This window comes from Leptinotarsa decemlineata, unplaced genomic scaffold (genome assembly GCF_025532065.1).
Source record: "Leptinotarsa decemlineata unplaced genomic scaffold, Ldec_3_MD MMD2_tig00001719_RagTag_RagTag, whole genome shotgun sequence".
NCBI lineage: Eukaryota > Metazoa > Arthropoda > Insecta > Coleoptera > Chrysomelidae > Leptinotarsa > Leptinotarsa decemlineata.
In genome coordinates this window covers 4,693,121-4,718,008 of record NW_027412569.1, presented here as the reverse complement: position 1 = coordinate 4,718,008, position 24,888 = coordinate 4,693,121, and the positions used below count along the sequence as shown (strand labels likewise).

Genomic DNA, 24,888 nt, shown 5'->3' with positions numbered 1-24,888 from the left:
AATTTTCTTGAATGTGTATCAAATTGCAGTATATTACACATGATGGCAGAGTTAATATATTGAACTTAATACACCTAAGAATTGGTTTCCATTTGACCTATTCCAGCTAAATCTCCGATTGCTTTTTTTTTATTTTAAATATTCTCGAGATATGAACAGATGTGCCCCAGTTCAACAATCCATAAATTAAAGAACTATGAAACATTGCATGATAAGCGGTGTGGGTAGCTTCATTACCAACTTTATTTTTTATCTGCCTTATTGCTTATACCATATGGTATATTCGATCGACAATCTTCTTAGAATATTCTAAGGAGAATAATCCATTTATAGATATTCTATGCACATTCTTTCGGGAATAATCCTGCCATATTCATTCAAGCTTATTCTTTGAATATTCCGAAGACATGGTATATGTATATTCCAAGAATATTCTATGGATATTTGGAATATATACATTCGTTTTATAACATAGAGAGAATCTTCCATGAATAACTGGTGCCGTGTGGGTTATTTTATAGTGATATACTTACTGTATAGTTTTACATGACTGAGTAGCAATAGCTAATATGTGTAATTTTGTTTTTTAATTATTTTAACCAAGCTTTGTCTATGAGATATGAATCTTCAGACAATAAATCATATTTTCATTTTGACATACCAAAGAGTGCATATCAGAACTGGATTGGATTGAAAAAAACGCCAGCACAAGTGTATCATATATCTGAGGAAGAGTACTTTGAAGAAGACAAAGCTGAAATTGAATGAATGATTATTTTTTGAGAAAATGAAAATTGTTTTACAATCTGTCAAATTATACAATTTGTTCTAGTGGAGTGAATACATGAAGATTCAAAATTTGAATTATTCATTCAAATGTATATACATAGGGTTATACAATATATAAATGCAACAGAATACACTTGATACATCATAAACAAGGCGGATGTTAATGCAACTATAATGTAGAATTGAATTTTAATTGCTTCTGTAAGTTTTCGTTTTCACCATTAATCTTGATGCGGCCATTACTCCGTCTCCGAAGGTCTTCCAGTACAAACCGGCTTCTTTATGATAAGGAGGACTTACTAAATTGATAAACTTTCCATTTGGATTACTTCGGAGACATCCATTATACCACCAAGCTCCATCTGAAATGTATCAAAAATTGAAGTGGGTTTGACAACTTGTGAGAAACGAGAAGTTGAAAGTGATGGAAGATTTAAATAGTGAAAAAACCTAAAAATGAATTTTACATTTATTTTTTTTGTGAGTACCATAACTGATTTCAGGAGTTTTCGAAAACTTTTTTTTGTGCCTTTCACGTTACCTTCACTGAATTCTGAATTATCTGTATCTGTTAGAGTAGGGAAGGTGAGTGTAAGCCCACAGCACTTAGGCCACATGTGACCATTGTACGTCTTCCCGAGGAGTTGACCTCCTATGTCATCGTCCATCCTGTCCTTTCCAGGAAGGTGGACAGGTCACTTGGATACATCTCCTTTATATTGGCAGGTGTCGACCAAGACTCGCCCAACTCACTCTCTTATTGACGATAACTCCAGGCACTCGCATAGGAGATGCCTGACAGTCTCATCTTCCTGTTCACAGATCCTACATAGAGGTGTGTCCACTAGCCCCATACTATGGAGGTGTTTCTTTAGTTGACAGTGGCCAGTCAGAAATCCTACTGTTAAGTGTAGATTTTTCCTGGTCATTGCCATATATTTCTTCAGCGCCAGCTTCCAAGGGTCGCCCAGGGTAATCCTGGCAAGATTGCATCATTTGATTCCATCTTATCGCTTTAGGGGTTGAGCATGTGTGTAACATTTGGCTAGTTCCGCAACTGTCGAAGTCATCAGCGAATTGAACATTGAGGAGTTTTTGAGATGATGTGCTTCCAGCTTGGTCTTGACAGAGACCAAGATCACTTGAAAAAAATAACGCCGGACGGCGCTGGTCTTCTTCAATCCGCTGCGACTTGGTCAAGGTCATCTCAGCCCTCACTTCAGTCTCTCTTGATCTTTCTGCAATGCTGCGTCTGTTCGAGCCCCACGAGCTCCAAAAACTTCCATCGAGATATATAATCATTGCCACGACGTAGGGGAGTCCGTTTACTTATAGTGCAGTGTATAGTGAATCTGAAGTTCTGTAAGAGTTTTTGTGTTGAATGTTGTCAAATACTGTCGAACACACGAGAAAAATGTAACGATATGATGACACAAAATATATGAATATCAACTCATTTTTACATAGAAGACCTGTCTCTGACATCATATATCTGAAAAATATTCCAGTTTACTTTTCGCAGTTCCTTGATACTCCGCCAAATATTTCCATTCATTTCCACCTAACAGAATGCCATTATCAAGTTATGATTTTTCTCAAACCACGTAATAAAACACTGATGAATCATTTGTAATGGGAGTTGTTCGGGCCTAACTTTCTTTAACGCGAGTTTTTATTCGTGAAGTTGTGTTACAATATAACACATGTTGTAGAACGTTACCAACATATAATATACAAAAAATGAATTATCAAAAGTGTACTTAATCTCATGATGATGTCATCTCTTGGGTGAAACCCGCGTCGAAAAAAGTCTTTCAGTGCATACATTGCTTGCAACGGATGTTTTCAAAAATCGGGCAATCTTGGTTTTATCTTAATTTTCACTTGACACCATAATTCTCTGTATATTATGGAAAGGAATCATGATACAACTTCATAACATGGTCCAATTACATGGTAACAATAATTTTTTAAAAAATCAATCGCAGTATTACTTTAATGAAATGAATAAAAACATTCATGTCTAATCACCACTAGTTGACCCCATTATCAAGTATAAAACTAAAATGTGAGATTTGAAAACTCGGTTATATCGGAAGTTTTTAGGTAGGATGGAAGGACAGGTAGCTAAACGAACCGGGGCGCCAACTTTAAAATTCAACACTGAAGATTATAGGGGTTGTTAAACTTATGAATTCAAGAGTGGAGACCTACATAAATCGAGTTGTTCGTTAATGGGTATATATTTCTGGTTTTCAATTGCTTTGTTAATTTTCATGACTTTAAACAAATTAATTTTATTCCCTTTGTCAAATATGTGTAGGATTTTGAGGTTATTTTTACTTATCTTGTGTTTTGATTCTCGAAGATGTTCATACATTGTAGATTTTTTATCCAAACAGACGTGTTTAGGGAGCCTTACGTCAAAATTTCTACCGTTTTGGCCTGTATATTTGTTGGAAGCCATAGAAATTAACAAATCAATTAAAAACCAGAAATATTTACCCCTAAACGAGCAACTCGATTTATGTAGGTCTACCCTCTTGAAGTTTAACAACCCCTATAATCTTCACTGTTCAATTTTAAAGTTGGCACCCTGGTTCGTTTCAGTAGGTACCTGCCCTACCTAAAAACTCCGGATATAAACAAGTTTTCAAATTTAACATTCTAGTTCAATACCTGATAATGTGGTTAAACCTGAAACCGGTCGTATAAATAAAATTAACTAGTGGTAATTAGACAAAAGTGTTTTCATTCATTTCATTAAAGGCATCATGCATTACTACAAAATAAACAAGTCATCAATCACACATAGTACTCACAGTATTTTTCAGCGCAATTTTCTAAACTACTGTCTAGATCGGAATCCTTGGTAGAGAACTTGTGGCCCTTATGATAAGATAAAGAGTCCCCAATATTTCCAGTATAACCGTCTAAGTTAGTCAGCTCATAACCACCGGTTTCGGGTCCAATTCCAAAAGTTTGGTAATTACCTGTTGCTTTGGTCCCTCCTACGGTTACTAGCTCTACAAGAAGCTGCCCTTCCGGTTCTATAAGTGAAAACAAAATGATACGTACAAATAAAGGCTTCCTCCAAGCGATTGCAGCTAAATAGATGGGAAATACAGTATATTCCACATTTGGCTTCACACCCACAGTGAACCTTGATTGATTGCATTTTGATATTTGAGAAACAGTTTGGCCCGAAAACATATTGTAATCTATCGATTCACAAACCTTTACCTAAATAGTTCTACTTTCAATTTGAAAATACATGCAACCGGTATCTTATGTTGAAATTTCTACCTATCTGGCCTGCATATAAGCTGCGGAATTGTCACTACATTCTAGTCTATCTATGGAAAAATTCGGCCATATATAGACTAGAATGTGGTGACCGTCCAGCAGCTTATACAAGCCAGACAGGTAGAAACTTCAACATGAGATACCGGGAGCATGCATTATCAGATGAAAAATCAGCTATACAGGGCGTAACAATGAAAACTTGATCCTCCTGTGAGTCAGAAATGGACGTGCAATCGAAAATTTCAAAGAACACGTATAAAAATCATACCCGAAACTTCACCCCTTGCGGTCAGCAACTATCCCCCTATTATTTTCAATGGCATGGGGGGTCAAGTGATACATCATTTGAAAGGTCTTTTGTCCCTCTATCACCTCTGTGATTGTTTTTCGAACTTGGTCAATTCGTTATTGAGAAATTAACGTTTTGAACGTTTTATTTAACAGAAAATTCGCTGTCGTTCATTTTAATGAGGAAATCAACAACAAATAATATCAGTGGAAACAAAATCAACGGATAAATTATTCAAAAGACCTCCGCCTAGTTCCATACAATAATACAGTCGACTCTCGAAAGTGTTCCGTACATTATTCAAGATGTCCGGAGTCAGCAATCGACCTTCCCGAATAATAGTCTGTCGCAGGTCTTCTAGATTTGTAGGCTTAGTAGAGTACACTTTCGACTTCAGGTGTCCCCACAGAAAGAAGTCCATCGTTGTGAGATCAAGTGCTCTAGCTGGCCACTCCACTGGACCTCTTCTGCCAATCAAACGCATTGGAAAACGTTCGTCTGAAAACCGTCTCACCCGAACATCAAAATGTGTGGTTGCACGATCTTGCTGGAATGTTATTCCATTTTCGACTCAATTGTCATCATTTTCTAAAATTTGTTCAATCATACGATTTACACAGTCTTATAGTAGATTCAAATATGTGTCTCCATTGAGATTAGCTTCAATGAAGAATGATCCAACAATATGCCGGCCCAGATATTCCTTTTTTGTGGAGTTTGTGAATGTGTTTCCATCACCAAATGGGAAGTCACATTGCTCCAGTAACGACACTTGTGTCTATTTACTTCAACACTCAACATGAAAGAACTTCCGTATGAAAAACATGTATTGTATAATAGGTTTGAGTTATTGGTCAATTCCTCGCTTAACACCCCACAAAAGTCGACGATCAGGATCATCATCGGTTGAATCCTGAATCCTAGCCTTATTTTGAAAGGATGGAATTTGTAGGCTTTCAAAATCCGAAAAACACTAGTAGCTCTAGCTACTTGTTTGATATATTGTCGATTATCCATTTGTACATGTCCTAAAACTGTAACTTCAACTCTGTTATTTCTGACAGGACGGGATACTTCATGTTTTCTGTTGTGAACAAAACCTAAAGAACTTATCCATTAACTATTTGACTTATTGATGATTCACGTAGTGGTCTGGATGATTCGTATTATAAATTCTTGCAGAAGCTTTAGCACATTCATTATTTCGATAACAGGTTACAACAATTTCTATTCTTTCTTCAGCAGAATTAACCATGTTGGAACACAGTAAACAAGGATGACTGAATAATAATTCGTGAAGAAGTGACAGTGGTCAACTCTCTACTTTTTGTTCTGCGAAAAATAGATTCAACAAAAAGTACCAGTGCAGAAATAACTAACAGTGTCGTCCATTTCGAAACGTTTACTACCAATGAAATGAATTCTACAAATCTAGAAGATCTGCGACAGAAAATTGTTCGGGAATGCCGATTTCTGACTCCAGACATTTTCAATAATGTAAGGAACTCTTTCGAAAGAAGACTGTATTATTGTATGGAACTAGATGGAGGTCATTTTGAACACTTTATTCGTTGATTGTGTTGCTATTGAGATTACTTTTGTTGATTTCCTCAGTAGTTGCTGACCGCAGGGGCGTGAAGTTTCGGTATGATTTCCCAATGATCACTTATCACACGGCGTGGGGAGTGGTCGTTAGTTGATAATGCTGACGCGCCTTCCTGAATGTATCGGGCCTTCGGGGAATAGGGCCTGACCAGCGCCATAGGTAAAATAAATAATAACATTTCTGCATGAGTGACGCCTGGAAAAACAATTGTTGTTCTTCTGATCGTACCTCGCTGGGAACAGGCCTATGTCAAGGAAGTCTTTGTTCTTTTCGATAAATGCATGAATCCTAAATTTGCTCATATTTCCTGTTTTTGAAATTAATTTCTCTTTGAACCGAATGTAATCTCTGAATTACTTACTTGTCAGAGCATGGATGTATTCCAGTCCTAGGCAGAATTCTCTGCCAAGGTCGCCAAAACCAAATTTATATTCTCTCCATTCCCGGAAGAAATCCTGAGATCCATCGAAGCGTTTTTGTACAACAGTCCATCCGCCGCCGTATGAGGTCATGTCACAAACAACCATCATTTTAGGGAATTCATCGAGTTGGATTTGGTAAACACCATCTTCTCTGTACTCTGAAATAATCATTAGAAATTCATTTATTTATTCATGCACTGTTCTACAGGTTACACCCAACTACAAACAGGGATATAAGTCAAATCACAATACAATACAATTACAATAAGTTATACGATGAAAAAAAAGACCTAATCTCAGAATTGAATTTGACACACATGTTATGCAGATGTGAACGTTTCAGAATACCTGTACGTAGTGTTGGCAGATAAAAAGAATTAACCACTCTAGAGGTCGGTCTAAGTACATTGAAATTCAGTTTTTGCAGAATATGTGGGTCAATAATTAAATCATTAATCAGTTTGAAAAGAAAAATTGTGGAGTGACAATCACGACGGTAACTCATGCTATCATAGCTTGTCTAGCTAACAATGCATCATGGGGAAATACATTCGGTGTATAGATATTGTCTGATCTTTAGTAGAGAAATTTTAGGAAACGACGTTGTACTGATTCAACTTTCTCTGAATACAACTGATGAGATTCCAGATTATGGATGCATATTCTAATTTTAATCTGAAGCAAGCATAGTATAAGGTTTTCGATGTAGATGGATCCGCGAAATCTCTGGAGATTCGTCCAATAAATCCATACATTCTGTTCGCAGCAGACAGAATGGCTTCAATGTGTGGTACGAAGGAAAGTACTGTGTCGAAGGTATCACCTAGATCGGTGAATGTGAGAGGACGTTAAAGTGGAATATCGTTTATTGAATATTGATATGAAAATGGACGATTTTTTAGTGTGTACGTCATTACATTACATTTACTCGCGGAAACACCATTGCACAACACGTTTCAGATTGAAGGAGAATTGAAGACAGTCCTTGATGCCATTGATCTCACAATATAATCCGCGTATATCCTACAGTTGATATCAAATACCTCAACTAGGTCTTTTATGAAGGCGTTAAAGAGAAGTGGACCTAGGTTGTTCCTTGTGGAACACCCGAGGTAGCTGCATATTCCACGGACTTGAAGCCATTGAATATAACATACTGACGACTGTCAGCGAAGTATGACATAAAAATTTAGATCAGGGTCAGAGTAAAGCCGTACCTGTACAATATCAATAACAGTAATACGTGATCAAATCTGTCAAATACCTAGGAGTCCGTATGTATGACATCAGTTTGGGATCTCCTATCAATCTGTTAAAAATAAAATCTATTCAAAATCTGTTATTCCGTTAATCAGCTGTCGCCCCCATATGAACCACAAAGTTGAGAAACTTGTGCGAACAAAGGAATAACGAGGTCTTACCTTTTAACGTGTGATTCCTAACACGGTTGCAGAATCATCCCAGCTTCAACCAGATAAATTCTCTCGAGAAAAATATCTGGTCGAGGCAGGAATCGAACCCACGATCTGCCGATCGTGAGTCGGGCGCACTACCGCCGCGGCCAATTCCACAACAATGGTTTCAGAGATATATTAGGTAACATTGAGAAGGTTGGTGATTGTCAAGCGACCTTTCATAAAACCATGTTGAAGTGGTGTAATTTGATTGCTCGAATGTGGATATAACCTGCTATAGATGAGGATTTCAAACACTTTGGCAAAGTTGCATATTATTGAAATGGGTCTATGATTATCGACATCAAACTTGTCCCCTTTTTTTATAAATTGGCCGAACTTTACATGATTTCCATATATCTGGGATGATACTAGTTTTGATGCAGATATTTATTGATATTGTCAAAGGACGAGCCAAAACATATGCAAAATTTCTGACAATCAGTGCAGGGATGCTGTCGGGACCTGTTGTCATTTTCGGTTTTATCTGTTTCAAAGCAGCCAATACTTCATTTTCTTCGAAATAATGAATGTTCAAGATCTGTGAATATGGATGGTCATCGCTCAATTCGGTTGGAGAGCTGGTGATATATGCTTTTGAGAAAAAATCTGCAAAGCGGGAATATTTAAAGGAGTATCTAAAAATTGTTCTTCATAGGACATTCTGTCCGAAATGCTGGTAGAACTTTTTTTGTTATTTATATATGCCCAGAATTTATTTAAATTTTCTTTGATGTCATGTTCAGCGGATTTGACGAATGTTTTAATTTTTTGTATGCGTTGTCCACGTCCAAGTTAATTTTTGCCCTCAGGCGCATACATGTTCCCGGGCAGCAACATCACCGCTGCTTTTGAATGGAATATTCTTGGTGTGATCACTTGGACCCCTTCTCCATGTAAAATATTCTGACAGAAACTTTCAACCTACGGATCTCTTGATGAAGCATTAATAATGGGACCCAATGAATTTCAGAATTTCATTCATAGGGGTGCTAAATACAACTCATATGACGCAACTCAAGTGACGCAATTTCAATGTGGTTTACATTTTGGAATAAATCTATATTAACGGAAACGATGATACATAAATTCAAGATCTAAACAAAATACTCGCGAGAGATTCAGACTCTTGCACCACCTACCAGCATGTGTACAATATTAGGTCAATCTCATTTCTCGGATCGTGAGTTTCCGACAAATCAAAGGCGAAACGGTTAAAGCATCAGGATGTTTTGTATCGTTATAGAAATTAACCATCTCGAATTAAATAATGTGTTCAGCAGTTTGAAAAACAAAGTTGAAAGTATAGGCTAGAACCTAGAATGAATGAATGTCTATGACTGACAAAGGTAGTGCCTTCTTTTTACTGCTATATCAAGAGGTCGAATCGAAATCGTAGTAAAGTAATTAGGTACTCACTTTTATCATATGCTTCCTGACAATCACGGGGTAGAGGTTCTGTATCATTGTTGTTTATTGGCTCACCTTGATAATAAACACCAATTTTGGATTGCGAACTCTGAACGTAACGCAATACAACATCCGCACTGAAAACAGTAATAGTATATTAAAAACGAGCGAGAAATGTGGCCATTATCATGATAATGGAGTTTGTCGACGCTAATGAATTGTGTGCGGAGAGATTGGCAGTATCCAACGTCACACACAAGTCGATAAAAATATTCTCGGACAGTCAAGCGGCGTTGGAAGCTTTTGGCTCCAATCGAGCAACGTCTAAATTGGTAGCAAATTGCCAAAAACGACTCTCCTCGGTAGGAAAACTTACCAGAATGCCTCTGGTCTGGATTCCTGGAATTACTGGCCTGGAAGACAATGAGGCTGCTGACTCCCTTGCAAACGAGAGTGCTGCAAGCAGCTTCATTGGACTTAAACCTATCATTGGCATCGCTTTAGGCTTTGCCAAACAAAGATTGAAAACCTGGATGGCAAGGTTTATGGACTTCTGGCAGAATCTTCCAGAATTGGCTCACTCCAAGGCGTTTATTCACCCTTCGAAGCTTAATACCAAACAGTTGTTGGACTACAGTAGGGATGAACAACGATGTCTAACAGACCTTGTTACAGGTCACTGTCATTTGAATCATCATATGCAAAGACTTGGACTGTCGGAAGAAGACAGTGTGTGTCGCCTGTGTTTGAAAAATGATGGAACAGCAAGGCACATACCTTGTGTCTGCCCCGCTGGGGACCAAATCAGGTTTTGAGAGTTCGGCAGAGCCGTACTCTTACCATCTGACCTGAGAGACCACTCACCATACAAACTAATCGGCTTCGTCAAGAAGCTGGGTTTATTTGGTCGAGTGTGAATTGGTGTGAGCCACAATAAACCCTTGCGGGTTGCGGTTGCACTTTGGACCTAACTTAACGCTAACCTACATCATCCTTGTTTATTGGATCATCTTGATAATAAACACCAAGATTGGATTTCGAACTCTGAACGTAATACAATACAACATCCAAACTGGAAAAAGTAATTGTATATATAAAAACGAGCGAAAAATGTGGCCATAATCCGTGAAAATGGAGTGTGTCGACGCAAGCCGACGACAAGAGCGTTGTAAATAATTCGAACGAGTAATGGCAATTTGTTTTACATATCTTGTATACCTCCTATTGAAACCTATTTATTATCATGTGAATTTTTCATGTCAACAATAATAACTGTATAAAATTAATAAAAAAAATTTATGGTGAAGTCCATGAGTTCGGACTTCCATTGTCTAATATGATTTGATTTGATAAATTGATTTGAAATCCCTGTCACCTGAAAACGATATTAACAATCGAAACGTCGTGAAGTAGCTTGGTTTGGAACCTTTTGATTTTTAGTTTATAATTTTCATTACTTCTTAATAATTTTCAATTTTCATCTCGTGTTGATACTTCAATTTTTTTATTGTTGCTCGTATTTTATTTCAATGTTATTTCAGTTTTTTTCTTGATTTAATTGTTATTGTTCAGCTAATCTTTTTATTTTTTTATAGATCCTTTCAGGGATTTCAAATCAATTCATATCATTAGTCATTGGACTCCACGGGATGTATAGTTCGGACTTCCATTGTCTAATATGATATAAATTGGTTTGAAATCCCTGTCACCCGAAGACGATTGTGGATACGAATAATCGAAACGTCGTGAAGTAACTTGGCTTGGAATGTTTCGATTTTTAATTTTCATTTCTTGTTGATAATTTTTAATTTTCATCTCGTGTTGATAGTTCAAATTTTTGATTGTTGCTTGTATCTTATTTATTTGTGATTTCAGTTTTTTTCTTAATATAACTGTTACTGTTCAGCTAATCTTTTTTTTTTTAGATCCTTTCAGGGATTTTAAATCAATTGATATCATTAATCATTGGACCCCACTGGATGTATATCCGGATAACCTTCAATAGTTATTGGGTTAGCCAGTTCAAATAGCATTCCTCTCAGTCGTATGTGGGTGTGAAGGAACTGATAGGCATACAATTCATATCATATCAGACAATGAAAGTCCGAACTAAGGAAAAGTATTTTTGAATAAATAACCAAACCTACGCCACTGCAGGTAATAAAACGATCTGAAAGCTCAGGAAATCTTCTGTTCGCTACCTATTTGCGTTACAAAAATGCGGAGGTGAAAAATTATAAATCGACCTGTAGCAGTTGTGGCAAAACAAAACATTTTGTGTGGGCAGAGGAAGCAAGCTCCGCCCACTAATGATAATATAAAACCAGAGTCAAATACAAGCAACTCAGTTGATGCGTTTGGAACAACGAGACCACCAACTCGGGCACTGCGACCGTTAACACATCGCTTTTGATAGTGTCTACCGCAGTAGTAGACGAAACATCAGACATAAAAACCCATAGATCACGTCTTGAAAAAAACCGGGAAACAGCTTTCAGAGAGGATGGATACTCATACAGTGTGTAAAAGCCAAATGGAATAAATTCATTATTTTGGTTGCGTACCTATTTTAACAAAATCCCGAAACACGACAAATTCAAATTAGAATTTGACATACTTCAACGGAAAAATGCTACCCCTACCTTCAACCCCCGTCGAATGACAGGTACAACCCCCAGTTTTTTAAATGGGAAGTATAGGCTTATGATATATCGCTTGAAAGGTCTTTTCATTCTTCATTAAAAAATGTTGTTGCTTTCAAGTTTATTACAACAATCAAAATAAAATAAATTAAAATAATGTGGTTACTGAGGTATTGATAATGAAAAAGTAAGCAAAAACCATAGCATTGTTCTTTTTAGATGGTATCCTTCAAAAAACTGTAAATAATTTCCGTGGCAACGTTAGTTCAAAACGCCTTGTCAACTTGTATGTTACAACATTAGTTGTCAGTATTTTAATTTGAGTTTAAAGTTCGTTAACTTCAAGTCTGACATATGGTTAGATTAACGGAAATGCACAAAATAACAGTTTTACAAATGATTGGTTACGGAGATAAACAGGAAGTAGCTCGCCTATTTCATGAGAAATTTACTGATTTACCGCCCATATCTCAAGTAACAATGAGCAAAATAGAGAAGCAGTTTTGCGAGCTTGGTCATGTGGGGCAGATAAAAAAATAGCTGCCAATGCAATGAGTGATGAACTCAAATTAGATGTGATGTTTGAGTTTGGGAAAACCCACATACATCGAGTAGACAGGGATCCAGTATACATTCGAAGTTAGCCATACATCAATAGTAAAAATATTGAAAGGGAATAAAATGCATCCCTATAAAATGACACTCACTCAGAAGCTCATGGAAGACGATTTTGATAGAACCCAATTTTGTGAGCAAATGATGGACATGTTGGATAACAATATCATCCAATTAGAATACGTTACGTTATCTGATGAGTGTACTTTGTCTCTTAACGGTCATGCTAATCAGCAAAATTGTTGCTACTGGTCAACAGAAAATCCTCACTGGATAAGAGAAGGACACACGCAATACCCTCAAAAGGTTAATGTTTGAGTAGGGATTCTAGGAAACCATATTGAAACCAACTTGAGTTGGTTTAGCAAATTTATATCCTGATCCAGAAAACCTCAAGTTCCCGTTAATACGATATGGTTGCAGCAGGATGGAGCACCACCACATTACCAAGTTAATGTCCGGCAATACCTCAATACATTTTCCAATCGTTGAATAGGGAGGCGAGGATCGATTGAATGGCCAGCGCGATCACCTGATCTTTCATCATCAGTTTTCTTTTAATGGGGATATGTAAAGAGCAATGTGTACAAAACTAAACGGGCACTGCGTCAGCATTCTGTATTTATAATGAGCGCGTTTTAATCTCCACTATAGGGAAACAGAGGAAGCAAGCCACGCCCACTAATGATAATATAAAACCAAAGCCTTCACTGGAGGACACCCTCAAAAAGTCAATGTTTGGGCAGGTATTGTAGAAAACCATTTCATTGTTCTCTTTTTCGTTGAGGGTAACTTGAATGGCGATAATTATTTGGCACTACTTCAAAATGATGTCATTCCATGTTTAGTAAATTTATATCCTGATCCAGGAAACCCTCAAGTTCCAGTGAATGCGATATGGTTTCAGCAGGATGGAGCACCACCACATTACGAAGTTAATGTCCGGCAATACGTCGATACAACAGTTCCCAATCGGTGGATAGGGAGGTGAGGATCGATTGAATGACCAGCGCGATCACCTGATCTTCATCATTAGATTTCTTTTGATGGGGATATGTAAAGAGCAATGTGTACAAAAGTAAACCTTCAGATTTGAAGGACTTAAAAGAACGAATAACCCTTGCGATTAGGTCGGTCACGTCTGATATGTTAAATAATGTGAGGAGACAGTTTTATTTGAGATTAGGATGTTGCCAAGACGTTCGCGGTGAAAATTTTGAACATCTACTTCGTCAACATCCATAGTTCTTTTTCGTATTCTACATTTCATTACGTTTTGCATTACATTTTAGTTTTTGAGTGTATTTTATCGAATTTCGGTAACCACATGATTTTAATTTATTTTATATCAAATGTTGCAATAAACTTAAATGCAATAACATTTTTGAATAGAGAATGAAGATGTCTTTCGAACGATTTATCACAAAACTATACTAACCATTCAAAAAATTGGGGGTTGTACCTGTCATTCGCAGAGGGTTGAAGGTAGGGGTGGCAGTTTCACGTTGAAGAATGTCAAATTATTATTTACATTTGATATATATATTTACATATATATTAGTAAATTATTTAAAAAAAATCACTTGGTCTGAAATGTTTTACCTTCGAAACTGCATATATTTTGCTTGTTATACATTTTACATACTCAAAGAGATTTTTTACGAATAGGAAATAGTGTTTTTGGAAGGAAAAAAATTCGTTGTTTGGATTCTTTTTGGTAACATCCCCAATTCTTCAGTAAATAACGCTATGTGTTTGATGAATGCAATAACTGAAATGTCAGGTCTTACCCGAGTGTATCAGGTGAGGACGTTGAGTTGTCGTCATCAAGAACGTTCAACTCTAGCTTATTTGATCCAAGTATTTCCAATTCCTGTTCAATTTTGTTCTGACCTTCCAAAATTTTTTGGAGTTCGTCTTTTAAAACTTTCAATTCTTCATTTGTTCCTTGGTGGTTGTCATTCGTTGAAGATCCGATGTGTTTGGCTACCTGTAGAAGATCAAATATTTAGCTCTTTATTTTCATCTTCTTCAATTCTTTATTTTCATCATATCGATGGATATGATTTTAATTAAATCATTTGCATTGCCAAAAATGGTAGTATCGTCTGCAAATATTGTGAATTTTCCTGAGATATTTATACTTGTCAAATCGTTAAGAAACAATGTTGGCCTTAGTATTGAACCTTGAGGCACACCATTACGTATTTTCCCAATTTCTGAGTGATGGGTTGTTTCCACCACCTGGCTTCGACCTGACAAATATGATCTGAACCAGCTCAGTATCATTCCTCTGGAGCCGTAGTAGGGAAGCTTCCGCAACAGTATTTCGTAATCCACACAGTCGAAAGCCTTCGAAAAATCGCAAAATACTGCTGCAGCAACATCGCCACTATTGATTCCAGTATAAACTTTTTCCGTGATTATGATAATAAACTAGGCCCTTACTCTACTGAGATAATTCAAAAGCATAAGTGAATCAAATCAAACTCATCAATATAATGAACAGCTACAAGAGTCCGAAATATATTGCCACGAATCACTGATTCACATAACCTCACGAAAATAACACAACAATCATTCAGTTAAAAATCATCCGTAACAATTAACAATTTATACATGATATCTAGAAGTCTTAGGATCATAATAGAAACCTATTTGTGTAATAAGAAATGTTCAATTACAATGGAAAGGGTAATCTGAATTTCTATGAAATACGGGACGTAATGATGATGCATCCCGCGTCAAGTAGGCCGGCTATTCTTGACAAATACAACTTCAGTCAATTACGTACCCTATTCATATATTTCAACATTGTGCCTTTGTACAAATGATCTTTTTTCTTTCACGAGCAATACCAATTGAGCAACCAGTACTCCAACTATATTACCTCGAAATTTTGTCGAAGTTCTCCTCAGGTTAGACTTAACAACGGAAAGGCCGAAAATATCAACAAAAAGTCAACTATCATTAAAAAAATAAACTATATATTCTATGGTTATACAAAATCATGAGTAGATTTTCACTGAATGCAGCTTACCGAATCTACTTCATTTCCAGCTATCAATTTGATCATGCAAGTTATGTATATAAAACCCTTCTTTATGCTTATTCATCAAATGCTGACTAAGTTATAATAAACTTATAAAAGCTAGCCATCTTGAAAGAAGAGTCAGTTCTGTTAGTACGATTGTCAGAGTAACTTCTGTACAATAAAGTCTGTAAATCTAAATAAAGTCTTTTTAAAAAGTGGTTCCCGTGGCCCGAAACTATAATTGGCGCAGTCGATTGTAGGATAGTGGAAGAAAATCGATCCTGAATTTTCTTCAGTACCAACTGTTTGTCCACTACAAGAAACCAGCTTCGTCCACCAACCACCCACAAAAAGGACCGGATCGTCAGACTCAGCTACTACAGTCCTCCAGGAAAGAATACTGACACACCATCGAGGTAAGTCGAGTTTTCCTACCTGATTCCAAAATTTCCTTAAATCTTTATCGTAAATATTTGTGGAAGTTTCGGAAAAGTGATTATTATAATCAAAAAACGAAAACAGACATCATTTTCTCTTATAGCAATTGAAATTGGTGACAGGACTATAGAAGTCACGTAGATTAAGAAAGACAATTTAAATCCTGATTTAAATTGAAGCAATTAAGTGAAAAAACGCCGAATCAAAATTTCATACATTCAAATCATTTTTCTCTTTCCTCACTCATAGCAAACAATAAATGATTGTGTTCACTAAATAGTAAAACAAAGAAGCTAAAGAATAACTTGCTGCTACTTATATCATATGCTTAATAGACAGAAAATAATCTATTTATATCACACGCTGATATAAAGAGAGTATTCATTTCACACACACACAACGACGCTTCAGAAATATTCTTGTGATAAACTTCGCAATATTATTACCGTGATTCTTTTCTGAATAAATGAAGAAAGCAAACTTTTATCTTGAATAGATTCGCTGAGCAATCTTTTCCGATAAGATCGCGACAATAACACATGACCGATCCTGAAATTGAAGATTTAGTACAGTCGCTTGTCTCTCTATCCGTTTCAAATATGTCCACCGAAATTAATTATACTTTATTTAAAATTTATTCTGACACCATACCTTTGTATGATGGATCTCCAGACACCCTCGAAATTTTTATAAATGCAATTGACAAATTTCATAATAAATATTATAGCGCTGACGATACACTAAATCAGTGTATCTTGAGTATTATTATTGGTAAACTCAGAGATAGAGCACAATTATTGATTGGTGCAAGAACGGAATTAAACACATGGATTTTAATAAGAAATGAATTAAGAAATACATTTGGTGATAGACAAAATTTAGATAACCTTGAACAACAACTTTTTACACTTGTCCCTAATAGAAACGAACACCCCCTCGATTTTGCGAAAAGAATACAAGTACTGAGAAGTAAATTAATCTTTAAAATTAATTCTATTGCCGCTGTAGACCCACAGACTAAAGCGATATATATTCGTCAATATCAATCACAGTCTTTGAAAGTATTTATGAGAAATTTAACTATTAGATTACAAGATAAAGTAATTGTTCAAAAACCAGATAGCCTTGAAGAAGCAATGAATTTAGTTTTGGAAGATGAAAATTTTAGACAAACACAAAATATGGTTTTTCAGAACCGCTCAAGCACTAACGTTCAAAAACAACACCCACCAAAACAAATAAAACCAAATTATGGTAATTTCCCTGTACAAAATTATTCACACTTACAAAATTTTCAACAAACTAACTTTAGAAATCCTACACCTTCTACTAGTCAAATGCCAAATAGACCTTTTAATAATTATCAACAATTTAACCAAAAACCACAATTTCCAAGCCAACCCATAAATATCCAACCTAAACAAGTTCAACATAAATTTTTAACGAATAAACAAGTGTTTGGACCACCCCAAAATGTGTTTAAACCAACAAATAAACCTGATACTAGAATCATTCAACCAATGTCGACTACTTCTAGAAATCCTACGGTTAGTAGATCAAATATGCCTTACCACCCAGCAAATAACCAATCTTTTAGGCAACCCCCAAGACAAACTTTTATAAGTGAAGAACTTTACAACCATAATGATGAGAACGAATACGACATGACACTAGGTTACCCCATTAACCAATACCCTGTCGAAGACCAATACCCAATTGAAGACCAACACCCTCCAGATCAATATCAATTAACTGATGAATTAAATGAATATTACTTTACTCCCCAAGAAACGACTGAAATAACTGACTCAAACACTGAATACGAAGACGAAAATTTTTACAAACCGCCTCCGATAAACAAGACGGTATAATAGAACTTTATTCAGGCTCTATAAATGGATTACCTTATATACAAATCCAAAATCCCCCTATTAAACTACTAATTGATACCGGATGTCATACTTCCATGTTAAGACCATCTATTGTAGAAAAATATTATCCAGACAGAATATTCAGAGAACCCTCTCAGTTAAAAACTTCATTAGGTGAAAAAGAAATTCAATATAAAGCTATTATCCCAGCTTTTGAAGAATTTCAAAGCAACTATGAAACGGAATATATTTTATTCCAATTTCATGAATTTTTTGATGGAATTTTAGGTTTAAAAGAACTTAAAAATCTTGACTTAAATATCGATTTTAGCAATCAAATCTTAAGAAATGAAAATGTACAAATCCCTTTCTACTATAGACAGCCTCACGAAACTTCTTTTACTATCGAAATACCACCATATGAAACTTTAATAAAGAAATACCCTGTCGATATCAGTGAAGGAGAAATAATAATTCCAGAGGGATTTATTGATAAACTATACGTACCTGAAACAATAACTTATGCCAAAAATTATCGCGCAACTTTCGAAATTTTTAATAAAACTAATAAAACTATCTCTATAACAATGAATGAACCGTTCCCATCCAACCAAATAAATAAAGAACAATTTGAATTTTATAATATTGAACAAGCCTTACCTGAAAATTATAATAATAATTCCATAACTGATATAACAAGTAAAATTAGGACCGACCATATGAACACGGAAGAAAAAAACGCAATTTAACAGTTTGCAAAGAATTTTTAGACATATTTCATGATGAGAATACTAAACTTTCTTTCACAAACAAAATAAAACATGAAATTAAAACGACAGACGAAATACCAGTACACACTAAATCCTATCGGTTTCCTCATTGCCATAAAGAAGAAGTAAATAAACAAATAGAAAAAATGTTGAATGACGGAATAATACGACCATCATCATCAGCTTGGAGTAGCCCTATTTGGATTGTACCAAAGAAAGCGGACGCCTCAGGAAAGAAAAAATGGAGAATTGTCGTTGATTATAGGAAATTGAACGAAAAAACGATTGATGACCGATACCCCATTCCTAATATCGAGGACATACTGGATAAACTAGGGAAATGTAACTACTTCACTACTCTAGATTTAACTTCAGGATTTCACCAAATAGAGATGGAAGAAAATTCTATTGACAAAACAGCCTTCAACGTAGAACACGGCCATTACGAATATGTCAGAATGCCGTTTGGATTAAAGAACGCTCCAGCGACGTTTCAACGAGTTATGGATTACGTTTTGAAAGACCTAAGAAACAAAATATGTCTCGTCTATATGGACGATATAATAATTTTCTCGACCTCCCTTCAGGAACACATCTCCAATCTAAAACAAGTCTTTAAAGTATTAAGAGAAGCTAAATTGAAAGTACAATTAGACAAATCGGAATTCTTAAAACAAAATGTAGAATTTTTAGGACATATTGTAACACCCCACGGTATAAAACCCAATCCGAATAAAATAAAAGCAATCCAAAATTTTCCCATACCAACTACTGCTAGAGATATTAAATCATTCCTCGGTTTGCTAGGATATTATAGAAAATTTATTAAAGATTTCGCGCAATTAACAAAACCGCTAACTCAATGTCTAAAAAAAGGAGAGAAAATCCTTCATTCTGCCGAATTCCTAGAAACCTTCGAAAAATGTAAACAAGTTTTAACTAATGAACCTCTTCTTCAACATCCCGATTTTAGTAAACCTTTTATCTTGACAACCGATGCTTCTAACGTAGCAATTGGAGCTGTGTTATCACAAGGCCCTCTAGGTAAAGATAAACCCATCGCGTATGCCTCAAGAACTTTAAATCCCGCAGAACAAAATTATTCAACTATAGAAAAGGAATTATTGGCAATTGTCAATTTTACCAAATACTTTAGACCTTACCTTTTTGGTAGAAAATTTACGATTGTTACCGATCATAAACCACTCCAATGGTTATTCAATTTAAAAGACCCCTCTTCAAAATTAGTAAGATGGCGCCTAAGATTAGAAGAGTATGAATATAACATCATACATAGAAAAGGAAAAAAGAATTCTGTTGCTGACGCCCTATCCAGAATTGAACTACATCCATTAGAAAATTATTCTTTACTAGGAAATTTCGATACGGAAGAAGATCGTTTAGAAGATTTCGCAGAATATTGCGTAGATGAAAACGATAACCCTGAGATTGATGAAATTGCCAAAATAGTGCAAGAAATAGATGAACTCGCCAATGAAGAAGTCGAAAAACATCAACCAAGAGAAGAACCCCAACCCGAAAATTACCACACAGGACATTTTCAACCAGCTAAAGAAAAACAAAAACTCCCAGAGGAAAAGAAGATTAAAATACTTTCAGACATAATAGTCGTACCAGCCCAACAAGAAGAACCGAAAATAAAACACTCGAATGAAACACAACATTCTTCGCAAGAAGACCCAATTTTAGAAATCCCAATATCAGAGCAACCATTAAATAAATTTAAAAATCAAATATTCTTAGTTCAAAGTAACGACATAATTTCACCAAAAGTAAGTATAACTAAACCCTTTGATAAGACACGTTTAAAAATCGTAATATCTACTAGAAACATTGAAAACGATATAGTAAAAATCTTTTTAGAATATTTGAAACCTAATACTGTTTATGGTATAATATTTCAAGAGGAATTAAAGAATGTAATAATTCCGATAATTCAAAAACATTTTAGAAACTCAGCCTTTAAACTTGTTCAAAGTAATATACTATTGAAAGACATTTTGAAGAAAAATGAACAACGAGAAAAAATTAAATACCATCATGAAACAAAAACTACACATAGAGGCATAAATGAAACAAAATTGTCTCTATCAAAAGTATACTATTGGCCTAATATGATTCAAGACATAACAAACTACGTAAATACATGCGTAACATGTCAAAAATCAAAATACGAAAGGCACCCTAATGTCATAAAATTTAACCCAACACCAATTGGAGAATACCCGTTCGAACATATTTATGTTGATGTTCTATCACTTGATAGACTAAAATTCCTAACAATTATTGACAGCTTTTCGCGCTTTGCACAAGCATACCCCATACAACTAAATGCGACAGACATCTTAGATGGTTTATTAAAATTCATATCTCATTACGGTATTCCAAATAAAATAACCTGCGATTCTGGCACAGAATTTAAAAATAACTTGATTGAAGATTTTTGCAAACTTCATAAAATTATGTTGCATTACATCACCCCAAAAAACCCGAACAGTAATAGTCCGGTAGAACGTTTTCATTCTACTCTAATTGAGGAAATACGAACTTTAAAATTAGAATTTCCTAATCGACCAATAACAAAACAAATGTTATATGCGATTCTAGGATATAATAATACTGTCCATTCCGCAACTAAATTCACACCCTTCCAAATTATTAAAGGTAATGTAGAACACCAGAGCCCTTATGATGTAACGTTAGAAAAGATAACCTCAAACTATATAGAAAAACATTCAAGAAATATGAAAATATTAAAAGAAATAGTAGAACAAAACAATGAAAAAGCCAAGAACCTATCTAAAGTAAATTCCAACAGAAATGATCCCCCAGAAATTGAAATTGATAAAAATACTTTTCTTAAAGAAACTCCTCGAAATAAATTATCGCCCTTATATAAGGAAATTCAACCAAAAAAAGATAGTAACTTCAAAATTGAAACTTCTAAATCAAAATACCATAAAAGTAAGTTAAAGCCACAAAGAAAAATCATTAAGAAACAAATTGTTTCAGATGACAACGTTATACCTTCTACTTCTCGGAATCCTTGCGACGACAGGACAAGACATAATAATGACGAGGATAAATAACCCTATCCTTCCCTTTTCCCTTGGAAAAACAAGATCCACTACACAAAAACATACGTTTATAAAATACATTGACTTAAAACAATTTGATTCTCCCCTAAACATCTTAAATAATAATACAAAAACAATCGCAGAATTTATCTGATCAAAGACCCTTTATACCCACAACTACACCACATGTATAATCATCTGAATTATTTGCTAGACACAATCAAAGTGAAATTAATCAATATTAAACCTCAAGAAAATAATCGATCGAAAAGGGCACTTATTAATATAGTAGGCAGAACAAGTAAATGGCTCTTTGGTACTTTAGATGATGAAGATGCAGAAAAATATAATAAAGCAATTTTCACTTTGGAAAAGAATCAGAACATGCTTCACCATGATTTAGAAAATTACCTAACTATCACAAGAAAATTTATGAATGAAACTACGAATAGCTTACAGCAGATTGTTAAAAACCAACAATTAATTGACGAACAAATAAAAAGTATTGTCTTAAATCTGAATAAGTTCACGCTATTCTTAAGACTTCAAAATTCTCTTGATACAATGATAATAGATTGTCAAATTATATTATCAATACTTAATAACATTGAAGATTCAATTTTATTTGCAGAATTAAACATCATTCATAGCACGATATTACCATTATCTGATATCGAAGAATTATTAAAGATAATGTCAAACCTTTACAAAGGCAGTTTACCAAACTTTAAAAACATTCAGTCGTATAATAAATTACTAAAAATTGAAATTAATTATAAAAATGGAATTATTATATTTGCAATTCATTTTCCGATACTTTTTGAAAATGTTTATGATTACTTCCATTTGTTCCCAATTCCAATACTCAACCAAGCTATCGTTCCTTTAAAACCCTATATAATTCTTAACTCGACTTACCATCATTATGAAGATGAACCCTGTACGAGAATTGAAAATACCTGCATATACCATGTTGACAACCAAATTTCAAAAGAAGATTGTTTACCGAAATTACTAATTGGTAAAACCGATCATCAATGCCAGACGATTCAAATTCAATTAGACCAGGACATAATAGAACCTGTCAACGATGCCTACATGATTATTATTCCCATTGATAAGATCATGATTGAGAAAAATTGTAAGGAGCATGGATACGAAAATATCAGACAACCACAGTTGATCCATATCCCACATAAATGTAACCTCACTGTTAGAGGCGAAGTTTATTCCAACGACGCCACTTCCGTTCAAGGAAACCCTCTACAGTTACCCGAAATAGATACTATCCAGCTACATCCTGAGAATAACCCTATGAAAGTTCCTGAAAGAGTAAACCTCGACGAACTAACCCGACTTCAGGACCTTGCTGAAAAAACCCAATTACATCGACTAGAAGCCTTAGAAGAAGACAGCACTTCTTATACTTTAATGTATATTTGTATATTCATATTTATAATACTTCTTACATATTTTATTTTATATTCCAAATATAAGAACAAATTTAAATGTTTTAAAAGGAAAAATAAACAAGAAAATATTCATTTAGAAAATGTTGATGAAAATAATGTTAATGTATTATTTTCATCTTAGGGATGGAGGAGTTATGTATATAAAACCCTCCTTTATGCTTATTCATCAAATGCTGACTAAGTTATAATAAACTTATAAAAGCTAGCCATCTTGAAAGAAGAGTCAGTTCTGTTAGTACGATTGTCAGAGTAACTTCTGTACAATAAAGTCTGTAAATCTAAATAAAGTCTTTTTAAAAAGTGGTTCCCGTGGCCCGAAACTATAATTTGCAAACCACGAACAAAATCTGGAAGCGTTTGATAGACATCATGATGAAAAGCTTTCACAAATATCTGATACTAGTGACAATTTTTTTTTATTTATAGACGAAGTATTTCAGGACCGGAACCAAGCAGTCTGATGATATGATATTCATTGATTTTCGATTACAGAAATTATTTTGCACTCAATTTTCATTTAAAAAACTCTTTGAGGCTGAAGAATACAATTCGTAGCCACTTTAAGAAAATCAAACCCCCTAACTTACTTTTGATAATTTGTTTCTTTTTTCCTTGATTGATTGATTGATGTCGTCTTAGCGACAGTAGACAATACGAGTTCGTCCTTCCTAGCAGTCAAAGATCTATTTCTGTTGTCACAAACGTTGTTTCCTTCATCTAGGCAATACAAAGGATTAGCTTAGGTTTTGTTCTCTTGTAGACAGAGTGGTGTTCTTCATATACAGTAGGTATTTAGTAACGGCGCATATATTTTAGAGTTTTTTAGAAAATATAACCCAACTTTTTCATTTCAAGTGGACCAGCCGACCTATCATTGGTTCAACAGTTGACCATAGTCTTTTCGGTCTAAAACGATTGAGACAAGCCTGGTATTCGTTCTGTGTTGGTCTTGTGAATGATATCTGCTTCAACGTAATGAATATTTGTGAGTAAAAAGTGGATGGGAAAGAGGGACTTTCATGTACTTCAGTTTTCATATGATTGAAAGTAGTTGTTTTGAGTGGGATCTTTCTTTCAGTTTGTATCTGAGAGGAACTATTATGTATTATCTACACATATTTGCGGAGAATTCATTTTGAAGTTGATAACTTTCTTTTTTTTCATAAGTATTTTATATCCTTTGTACAAACATGAAGAAGTAGGGAGGAAAATAAATTCACGGGACAAAATGACAGGAATCACAAACGTTTTTCTCAAGAGAATTGAGTAATAATCATAATAGTCTGGTATATTGTTGTTAGATTCGTTGTTGTAAAGTAAATTTTCCTATTGTATTTTGAATTGTGATTTATTATTCAGTATCTTCAACTAAAAACAATTAGGGAATCTGATTCATATTGTAATAAAAAGACAGAACATAATCTAAATCCTACTCTGTACATAACCTATATATTCGGACTGTTGACGTGAAACGAATAGCTGATCATATCACTACTTGAAGAACGAAATTGTAAAAAACATATTCGGTTAATTAATATCAAGTATATTGATAAAATAGATGTCATTACAATTTCGCGATAATCAAAAATATTTCTCTCGAAATTATTTTCAATGATTAAAAAACCATGTTTCGAAGTTGATTTTCAACTTTTCAAGGAAACATTGAACGTGT

General features: G+C 34.8%; 1 protein-coding gene across 1 annotated transcript; it reads right to left on the bottom strand.

The window, feature by feature from the left end:
* Positions 1–755: 755 nt before the first annotated feature.
* Positions 756–23,634, bottom strand: LOC141482689 (microfibril-associated glycoprotein 4-like). The gene is made up of 7 exons (XM_074176349.1): positions 23,550–23,634; positions 15,574–15,613; positions 14,324–14,523; positions 9,286–9,413; positions 6,352–6,570; positions 3,612–3,839; positions 756–1,151 (listed from the first exon to the last, which is right to left on the bottom strand). Exons 1-7 carry the CDS (start codon positions 23,585–23,587, stop codon positions 979–981), a joined length of 1,026 nt encoding a protein of 341 aa, XP_074032450.1. The 5' UTR covers positions 23,588–23,634; the 3' UTR covers positions 756–978.
* Positions 23,635–24,888: the final 1,254 nt, after the last annotated feature.

What these genes read in the sequence shown, in the direction of transcription:
- LOC141482689 (XM_074176349.1), bottom strand. Translation starts at nt 23,587, where the DNA reads ATGATGTCTATCAAACGCTTCCAGATTTTGTTCGTGGT. An exon ending in TCCTCACCTGATACACTCGG is followed by an intron (nt 9,414 to 14,323) that starts GTAAGACCTGAC and finishes TACTGTTTTCAG; the next exon opens with TGCGGATGTTGTATTGCGTT. An exon ending in AAATTGCGCTGAAAAATACT is followed by an intron (nt 1,152 to 3,611) that starts GTGAGTACTATG and finishes GATACATTTCAG; the next exon opens with ATGGAGCTTGGTGGTATAAT.